The sequence below is a fragment of the Cydia pomonella genome, chromosome 1 (assembly GCF_033807575.1).
Source record: "Cydia pomonella isolate Wapato2018A chromosome 1, ilCydPomo1, whole genome shotgun sequence".
Classification (NCBI taxonomy): Eukaryota; Metazoa; Arthropoda; class Insecta; order Lepidoptera; family Tortricidae; genus Cydia; species Cydia pomonella.
The window spans coordinates 5,728,525-5,739,388 of NC_084703.1; the positions used below are offsets into that span (position 1 = coordinate 5,728,525).

Genomic DNA, 10,864 nt, shown 5'->3' on the forward strand with positions numbered 1-10,864 from the left:
TGGGACGTGCCTCTCTGTCAACTAGTACGGAAAAACCTTTTAGATCCGTCAACTAGTTCGACAGACCGAGCTCGTCTCCTTGCGACTGCGGAGTGGGAGTCGGGTCTGTGGCTGCAGGCATTACCCTCTCCAAATATTGGCACTTTTTTGGATGACACTACCTTCCGCCTGGCAGCTAGCCTACGTTTAGGGGCATCAACTAACCAACCACATCGCTGTCAATGCGGCGCCATGGTGGACATCCTAGGCCACCATGGCCTCTCGTGCGTCCAAAGCGCTGGAAGAATCCCCCGCCACGCCAGTATCAATGATGTTATCCGACGGGACCTTGTTAGTGCCAGAGTGCCGGCAGTATTTGAGCCCAGCGGTCTAGCCAGGGACGATGGCAAGCGACCCGACGGAATGACACTGGTGCCTTGGAACATGGGTCGGCCGCTAGTTTGGGACGGTACATGCGTTGATACCCTGGCACCGTCCCATGTCCCGAGCACCAAAGTTACCGCTGGCGCTGCGGCATCCTCGGCCGAAAGCCTCAAGCGCCCCAAATATTCAGCACTAGGAAGCAGCTACATGTTTGCGGCGTTTGGCGTTGAAACCTTGGGGCCATGGGGGCCAAGTGCGCGTCGGCTTTTAAAAGATTTGTCGGCGCGCCTAATAGAGGCCTCGGGCGACCAGAGGGCTGGCCACTATTTCGCACAGCGTATAAGTATCGCCATACAGCGGGGAAATATGGCCAGCCTTCTAGGCACCCTGCCCATTGACGGCGATTTGGGCCAAATTTTTTATCTTTAGTTTAAGTTGTTAGTAAGTTTTTTAATATGTATGTTTTTTTCTTTGTTTTTAGCAGACACTTACATTTACCGTTTTATGTCTATTGTAATTTATGACTAACAATAGTTTAAACCCCTTTATTCCCGTATCATAAAAATATTAAATTACAAGCACATACTTATTATATGAAAAGTCAAAAACTTCTGGAACGAAAGTACAGGCCTTTGATATTTCAAGAGTCTCACTCGGGGGTTAAATGAGTGATTCCCATTTGCTTCGTATAACTGTGACGTCGTAGGACTAAGTGATATTTCCGTTTTTAATTATTCCATAGAACAGACCAACTGTTGTCACCCCTGTCACCTATGTCTCTCTGTAAATGTTATTTTGAGTGGATGCAATAAAGAGGATTTGTATTTGTAACGTATAGGATTAACACTTCTTATGATTAAATTTGTTCTGTAGAACTATGAAACAAATTTATATAGGTATTATGGTAGTATTACAAGTTGCCTCTTATATAATTCTTGTCGAATTCCCAGGAATAACACCAAAACCCAATTTTTTAATTAAGTTACCTGTAGCGACCTTCCGACGTACCTCCGTCCTATGAATATCGAGTAACAAATAAATTGAACCTTGAGACGCATACCTAAGGTTGTTTTTACAATGGAAGTTATAATAACGTTTCTGTTGCCATGTAAAGTAAAACATGGCCGTCGCCGCAGGCGTTGACTGGCAGATTTCACGCTCAAATGATTTTAGGTTCATGGGGTAGGTAATCTTATAAACTTGATAGGATTAGCCAGCTTAGAGATACCTAGGTTATTGGCCACATGCAGAGAAAAGGTACCCCCTGCATACAAATTTCTATGCAGGCGGTAACTTTTCTATGCAGCTGACTACACATGTGGCCAATAACAATTCCGCGCTCCATATGTACAGAGATAATGCTATTAGCTCTTTGAGTTGACATGCCACTTTTTCCCTGTTACTTAATGGCTATTTGGAAAGTGGAAATAAAGGGTCTTTTTAGCAGTATCAAAGTTTAATTTATTCGAATTCAACCTTTGAATTTGACAGCTAATACTGTGCGGATCTGTACCGCGGTCACTTTAGTTATATTAAGTTGACGTTAGAAAATTTTGTTAGCACTAGTGTTGAACCGAAGTTTTGGTTTCGGCAAGTTTCGACATAAAATTATGTTTTGGCGGTTGCGGCCACAAAACTGCCTAACATTTCAGCGGCAACAAATAAAACCATGGACCCGGTTAAAATAAATAAGTAGTATCTAATCATAATTAGACATAATATTATGGGCGCTTAGTAACCTGGAATAAGTTTAAGTATAATTTTCACATAAATAATTTCAGAAGTTTGGTGGAGATGATATAGTCTCATTTCAAACATAGATAGAGTGAATACTGTCTTACGCTAGTTCTAGCACCCAAAAGAAAGAGATGAGTATAGTTTTCTTTATTACTTACTGACAAGATGTGTTTACGAGACTATAACTTATTAAAAAAAATACTTTTTATATATTTTTTTCTTAGCTTTTTTTATTGTGAATTTAATGGATATTTATTTCTTTGTTAAATTATTATTTTAATATTTTACTCAGGAAATGTTGGGCCCCAACGGAGAAGTTATTCCTACAGTAGATAGTTAGGACAACCATTTCAATGAATTGCAACTTTGATAAAGTGATTTGAAGATAAATACCTATAAGGGTGGATCTACTATTTGGTGATGTTATTTTGTCCCGTTGTCCAATGATACAGTTTATAAGAAATATATGTGGCATTATCTATGAAAAGGGACCTTATTGTCGATGGTGATTACGCCGCATTGTATTTGTATCGGAGCATCGTTTATAACGGCGGAAGCGCCATCGACAATAAGATCCCTTTTCATAGATAACGTCACATAGCACATTACACAATTTTTTAATTTTCATGTCCATATTTGAACAGATGTGGACTGCGGCAAGCTGCCGCCATTGCCGTACGGAGCGGCCGAGCTGCTGAACGGCACCACCCACCTCGGCAGCGTCATACAGTACTCTTGCACCACGAACTACCGCCTCGCGGGGCCTGTGCGTCGCGAGTGCGGCCCGGACCACCAGTGGAGCGACGCGTCGCCCAGGTGTGAAGGTGAGAACTAGTGTAGTTAGAGAGAGAGACAGCACTACCAAACATTTTACCAAGCAGAAGGCAGCTATAAAATTGTGTACCAAGCCACCACCCAACTAATTCAATAATGCATTGGTCAATACGTAATAAGTATCAACACCAATGATCTTTTTGGTTTTGTCTGTGGTTTTTCGTCCTTTTATGATTTTTCAAGAGAGAGATGCTGATGAGATTCTGGACTACAAGATAATAAAATTACCAACGTTATTAAGTTTTTAGAATAACTTTTAATCTAAACGTTGTCCACAGAAATCCGCTGCCCGGAGCCAATAGTGGCCGAGAACAGCATCGTATCAGTAACGGGCAACGACCGGATGCACGGCCGCACCATGATTCGAACCTCCACCTCCGTGAGCGCGGGCAACGGCAACACCTACCGCATCGGTGCGCTGGTCAAGTACCGCTGCGAGAGGGGGTACAAGGTGAGAAACTTTATCAATTAATGAATACAATCGTCATATTACACGAATATAATCTTAGTCTAATTATCAGAGCAATTTATAAGTATTAATGAATAAAATCTGAATGTCAAAAAAGCAATAAAATATCCTTTATTTTTTTAAGGTTGTTGGAGAAAGCCTATCCACTTGTGAAGATAGTGGACAGTGGAGCGGATCCACGCCGAGATGTCAATGTAAGTATTTTATAGCAGAAAGGTTGTGTCAAGAATGGTCGTATGTTCGTACGTTCTAATTGGCCTGATAGTTTCACTATAACCTAGAGTCACGGAACGCACGCACCACTACGTAGCCCTGAAAACCTTTATTTTAGTTTATCAGCCCTAACTACTTTCTTCCTTCAGATGTGGACTGCGGCAACCCCGGCCGTATGGAGAACGGCAAGGTGACACTAGCCACGAACGCGACATACTACGGTGCTACGGCCCTTTACGAGTGCGACGACCACTGGATACTGGACGGCGTATCTCGGAGACTGTGTCAGGATAACGGCACATGGAGCTCTGAGGCTCCCGTTTGCAAAGGTGAGCCTACTAGCGTAACTTTGGTCTTCACGAAGTATTTACTTATTTAGTCTTGTTTACCAAAATTGGAAAATTCTAGTCAAAATTTATTGTGGCTGGCAGGTCTTTTTTGACAACCTATTGTCTTTATTTGTCATAAAAGTTTGTTACTTCCAAACAGCACTTCGTCGAGCGGTTACCACTTAAAGGTTACGAACCACTGTCCTAGACTAACACAACCCTTATGTCTACAGAAATCATTTGCCCAGACCCATCGGAACAAATCAAGGGCGGCGTCGGCCTCCATGTCGAGACCTGGACTCGCAGCATCGGCGGCGAGGCCCACTACCGTTGTGAGCGAGGCTACCGGCTCAAGGGTAACCAGAGCAGAACGTGTCTGCCTAAAGGGGCCTGGAGCGGGACGCCGCCATCTTGTGCACGTGAGTAACAGAGACAGATAGCTATCACCGGCTCTCTATAGTGTGAGCTAGAGGATAGAGGATATTAGTTGGGGGTCCCCGCCACAGAATAAACAGATATCGTATTGTGAAACGTTTACGAAGTACACCTAGTCACACATAAATGCAATTTGTAAACTTGAAAACTGCTTCGCCGTAAGTATGACTGAATTGCATCTCACACCATTTTGTACAACGTGCATCAGCAACCCACATTTCTCTATGGTATAACGCTAGAACTCAATTTTTGTAGGTGTTGTAATTTACACGGACACAGGTCTTCATGCAAATAAGAAATATGAAATCATAAAAAAAGTATGGAAACGACTGTATCGAGACCGCAAGTTATCATATATGCTCCCTCTTGTAGTTCAGGTGACCAGTGACAGAAGTATTTCATGCTTTTTTATCAGTGGATATTAAATAGGCTTAAATCACACGCATCAAGGCCATAAATAAAAATTAAAATACGCCCACCTAACTCTTCCTGTTCTTCCAGCCATCGACTGCCACTCGCCCGGCTCGATCGACAATGGTCGCGTCATCATAGCGAACGGCTCCACTCTCTTCGGCAGCTCCATCGAGTACCACTGCCTGCCGCAGTTCCAGCGCGTCGGGCCCTTCCTCCGCAAGTGTATGGACGACGGAAATTGGTCCGGAGATGAGCCCAGCTGCGAGATAGCCATTAACGAGGCGGCTGAAACAAGCACGCTGCCACTGAGGGTCGGGATTGGCTGCGGGGTTGTGCTGTTCTTGCTGGTGCTGCTGGGAGCTATTTATTTGATACTGTAAGTGTCTTGATCCTTTATTCCCGATTAAGATGAATAATGCTTATGGTACAGTGGTGCCATAAGCATATTTGAATTTTTCTATATTTACAGCTAGTATCGCGACGCGGTACTTAAATTGGGAGTCCTAGGTACTATATAAGTACAAGTAAGGTGTGCCTATGATGTACTTTCGACAATACGTTTTAATGACGCCTTGATAATATAATGGCATTTAGCACTGTATCTCTTTTCTTCTTGAACCTAATTGTTGGTATAGCGTGTTTACTATGTGGTTGCTTTTATATTGGTGGTTAGGTAGGTATAAAGAGCTGGTCTGCATAGACCCTAAGGACTCAGTGACAAAATTCCGCAACCACATAAAGCTTGTCTCGTTCGAATCGTCTCAATAAGTAACACATTCCAATACCATCTACTATAAATGAACTCTCTTCCAGTCGAAAATCAACACCAGTGAAGAATACGGAGAACATAGAGGGCGCTGAACGCAAGGAGGACCAGAACGCAGCAGTAATGAGCTACGCTACGCTACACGACAGCAACGGGCGACACATCTACGATCACGTCAGCGACAACGTGTACGACTCGCCCTACAGCGACCACCTGGCCGACAACGCGGCGTACGGCCGACGAAGCGACACCGACTCCGCCTACGAACCGGAGCCGACCGGACCGAATGCGGTCGTCACAATTAACGGCGTTGCGGTTCGTTAATATGCTGCTACGAGCTTTAAGGTTTACTATATATTTGCCGATTCTGAAATAACAAAATGTCAAACGTAGAATTGGACTAAGAGTGAAAAAGCCCTACCTACTGATGTAATTTTTACTTAAGTATTGTATTTTTCACTTGAAAAACTAGAGTCGAGGACATTGATATAGCATCAGTATGTTCTATATATCTAGATGTTTCTAGTTTACGATGTGTAAACGATAAAGAAAGTTGTTATGTGCTATACTTTCACGAATTGAGGTAACCAAAAAGCCATTTAAATCGCTTGGTTTTGACTCGTTTTTGTGTCATAATTCGTAGTCGCTTTTTATTTAAAAATAAGTGTAATGACAAATTGGTTTTGATTTTGTTTAATACGTAACACGTCAAGTGATAAGCTCTACATATAATACGAGTAATTTTGTATTTTTTTACGTTCATACAAAATCAATAATGTAATGGTTACCATTTTCTGTAGACTTGGTTAAAACCGATGTTAATTGTAGATTATAACTTTTACCCGGCTGCGATACGTAAAAAGTTTACGGTAACACCTCAAAGATAATACCTATAACTATAATAATTATTTTAATTCACAAGATACAATGTTCAAACCTTCAAGAAAAGAACGTAGGTACTGCCATCATAAAGGCCGGCTACACACTTGCAACCCCTCTGGTGTAGCAGATGTCCATGGGCGATGGTTACTGCTTACCATCAGGCGAATCGTCTACTCATTTGCTTCTTATATAATAAAAAATACCTACATCTCATCTTATATTGATTTTATTATGCAGATCTATAGAAATGGTAATCGGAGGTGGAATTTGGAAGTATTTTAAGTAGGTACGAAATTATATATTATTATATTCGAAAATATATACTTAGCTAAATTAAAAGAATACCTATTTTTAAATTCATACGTTGGGGATTTTGGTCCGGTAATGTTTTACACTAGCCAAACAATATATTACTTACTACTATTTTAACATTTCTAAGCACATCCGGAGCTTACTACCAATTTTTAATTCATACTTTGGTCATTATTTTACCATAAACAAAGTTATAAGTACACGTAATCATTCCCGCGCCAAAAACCGCGATGTATGCTTATAATAGTCTATGACATATGTTCCCATGGTTTATAAACTTATATAATAAGTAGTTTTGTATTATAAAATGCAGCAGTCGGGTGTGTAAATAGCTTATGTTAATTTAATGCGTGAGCGAAGGCGGGAAGTGATCACCAACCCTTACTAGGTACGAACCAAAGATGTAAAAGTGTTGGAATTTTATGAATTATTCATGTTATTAATTAGTTTAAAATTTATATCGTAAATTGCATTTTAATTCATTATATTAAGAGTGCTTACTAAAATGGAGATCTATTATCGAATCAGTGACAGATAATGCATGCTTACTAAAATATTAGATAGATAACAGATATCTAAACTTGCATTCATTTCAATCATTTCCTATTGATTCAAGCCGAAATATATTTTAATTTAAGCCTTTCTTTTCTAGTGTAAAGTTATTGTAATGTAAGAACCATAAATGATAATTGTATCAAGATGTTCCCTTTTGATATAACTTGTCTTTGTATTCTGATGGTCTACCGCCAGCGTCGAAAAAAACTGTACCCCTCTTGCATATTCGGGCGATAGAGAGGTACATAGAGAAATGAAATTATAAATACGTTTCATACGTAGGCACTCAGATTTTTTTATAAGTTTTCAGTCTTATTTTTATCGCCCATTTCCTTATATGATTTTTACAACATACTTTCAGCTCACATTTTTGTATCGCTAGTTTCATGTGATCCGAAAGTATTAACAGTATAATTTTTTTTATTTAGTATGTAAGTGGATATGTACCTATTTGACGGAGATTCGACAAAAAAAAATAGTTATGTTCTTCATTGGGTTTGATTAGGTATAGTATATACACACTCTAGTTTCATTTTAGCCAATGACAACTTAATGACTCTATTATTAGTTTATGCTCTAAATAGGGAATATTACGCGAAACTCTGCGTAGGGAGCGCCACTACCACAATCCATCACAATCTGAGGGTCTGCCGCGAAACAAGAAAATCGAATTTCCGTATTTTAAACTTCTCTATCCCTCTTGCATATTCGAGCGATAAAGAGGCAGATGACTAAATTACGATTTTCGCGTTTCCCGGTAAGCCCTTTGTAAACAAACCGCCTTGATGCATTAATGTCATATTTTATTATCTGTGAAAACTTGTCAATAAACATTTTAAGGCACAGTATGTATAAGTTACTCTATGGTTTACGAAAGGTGCTAGTGCTGCACTCCGGCGGTAGAACATTGCAGTAATACTCCCTACTGAAAACTTTTTTACGGGGATTTCCCGAAACGCCAGCTTAACTATGCGAATGAAACCGGGAATACCCGAATTCCCGAAGTCATCCGTTCCTTGATATTAATTATTTGGTCTCGTAAATTTTAACCTACCTATAAGTAATAATCTAAACTGAACTTTTATATTCTTCTAAATCCAGACCCGTCGAATCATTCATAGATATTGTAGGAAGACATAGTTATTTATTTTGTTATATATATTTGCTAAGTGATTCATAGATATTGATCATTTTGATGCCAAAATAATATTACTATTTCTTTTTCTTTATAACGACGTACATACCTTAGAGTTAGACCTAGTTGTATGTTCCTTATTAATTGGTTTTATCATTACGTATAAAATATCGTCTAGCAGCGAGACCAGAAATGGTCGAGGCTTGTTCTAAGTAAATTACGTAGTGTTTTTGATCAGACCTTTGAGTCGAGGGAGGAGATTGAAACCCTAAAACATCCACCTACAAACGAACAAAACAAACAAATATGGACGAGTCAATTAAAAAAAAATTACAGAATTATTGTTTAAGAAAAAACACAAAAAAAAATAGTCTATTTACACCTATTTTCATTTGAGAATTATTTTTGAATATTATATATTTTTTTTTTACAACAGGCAGGTATTATTGAGACAAGTATTTATTCAACTGTTGTTATAGGGTCAAGGAAATTGATTCTTTGGCAGTCTACGGTCCACTTTCCATTGAACAGATCTTAGCATAGGTATGTATAACCAAATTTACTTGAACCGCAAATTGATAAAGAATAAATTTGGTTGACTGTACATACCTATTACGCGTCCTGTTCAATCAATTATTTAATATCATGCCATTAATGTCATTATTGTTCAGTTTATAATACCCATTTGGAAAGGGTGTTTCCACCTGACATCGTCCTGTCATAAATAATGGTTAGATGCTGTGTAAGCACTTTTTAAATAATTTTCTTCATTACTTAACTTGTTTGAGTTTTGCCACAAAACTATCTGGCCGGTCAGGTCGTAATGCCATCTCTTTCACTCTTGGTAAAGGAGATAGCATTATGATCTCAGTGGCCAGTTAGTTTTGCGGCAAGTATAGTAGAAATATGTCATATTAAATCCTACTTTAAATCTTGGAGGAAAACAACAGGAGACGCTTTGTATGTAATTTTATACAAAACAGTTTGACGATTATTGCGGGGGAGGAGCACGTCAAATGTATGGCTATATGTGCAGTCAGCGTCAAATACTTTGTAGCAGTCAAAGTGGCCAAATAGTTCGGTACACCATATTAAATATATGGTACCGGTACCGAACTATTTGGCTACTTTGGTTGCTACAAAGTATTTGACGCTGACGTACATAACGTACAAATAGCCGTGTCTGATAAAGGTCAGTCCATACAATACATACCATTGGCCGAGGTTTTCGACAGAGGAGTAAACTCTTAAAGGCGACTCCGCTTGTTAGATCCTCCAAGATTGAAATGCCTGACGGCCATTTTGAGAAACAGTAGATCCCCCCTTTTTTGAACTCGCTGTAAGAGATGGACTAATTATAAAATTGTTTTATTAGTGAATCAATTAAGATTTAAGCATGCCTATTTGACTAACATTATGTTTCTATATTTATGTGTAAACCTATATTCGCTGCGAGAAAACGTCATTCTTTTAAATACGAAATGAATTCTACTGATAGCTGGATAGGTAGTTTTTTTGTAATAATCTGTATACTATTGTAAAATACTTTAAGTCCTATATATCGTAGTCTAAAATCAAATGATTGTGTATGTCAGTGAATTGCGAAATTATAACATAGGTACCTAGGAAATATAATAAAATTTCTATAATACTTATGGCAGTAGCAAGTTTCAGCACTTTACTTTTTTTTTTGGATCATATACAAGCCAAAACGAAAACTGCTATACTATCTATTATATTTTAAGAAAAGTAACAAGTTATTATGAATAATTATTTAATTTTCGTAATTTGTGATTGTACTTTTATATCAAAAACCATTCAGTTTATAAAAATTGTAAGTGCCACAATAATTGAGACTCATGAGTTGATTGCTACATTAGGCATGACGCGGTTATCCCAATGGATGCGATTCGCACGTCGTTTCGATGTTCGAGCCAGACAACGCTATGTGCATATAATAGCGACATCCCGCTCGCACATCGGAGCGACGTGCGAATCGCATCCAGTGTGATAACCGCCTATTATGTATAAGGCTAGCCTGCACTGTCAGAACCTGTCAATGAAATACATTTCGTTCAATTGTTCCAAAAAGTGTTCATTAGGAATAAATTGTAAAAAGCATACCTAAATATTGTTATTTTTTTTATAGAATAAATCGAAATAATTCATAGATGGATTTGTTGAATATATGTCTTCAATGTGAATGCTGTTTTTATATTGTTTTTTCCACCAACTACTTAGTGGTAACAAATGAGATCAAATTTCCCAGTCAATCAATGGTAACTTACAATAAAAGGGTTTAAATTCACCAAACATGCATTTCGTGGTAGTTTTAAGCCCATCAGGCAACCCCTAATAGTATTTTGTGCAACAGATACATAATAAGGGTTCTTAAAATTCAAGGGCCGAAATTACAAAAC

The 10,864-nt window shown here is 38.8% G+C and overlaps 1 protein-coding gene across 1 annotated transcript in view; it reads left to right on the forward strand.

The window, feature by feature from the left end:
- The window catches only part of LOC133521256 (CUB and sushi domain-containing protein 1), a 145,094-nt gene extending 134,446 nt beyond the window's left edge, over positions 1-10,648 (forward strand). Inside the window, exons 13-19 of the mRNA XM_061856155.1 lie at positions 2,745-2,924; positions 3,213-3,385; positions 3,528-3,597; positions 3,766-3,945; positions 4,179-4,364; positions 4,882-5,170; positions 5,608-10,648. Of these exons, the coding sequence (XP_061712139.1) occupies positions 2,745-2,924; positions 3,213-3,385; positions 3,528-3,597; positions 3,766-3,945; positions 4,179-4,364; positions 4,882-5,170; positions 5,608-5,884 (1,355 nt within the window). The 3' untranslated portion in view covers positions 5,885-10,648. The remainder of the gene's footprint in view (positions 1-2,744; positions 2,925-3,212; positions 3,386-3,527; positions 3,598-3,765; positions 3,946-4,178; positions 4,365-4,881; positions 5,171-5,607) is intronic.
- The last annotated feature ends 216 nt before the right edge of the window (positions 10,649-10,864 follow it).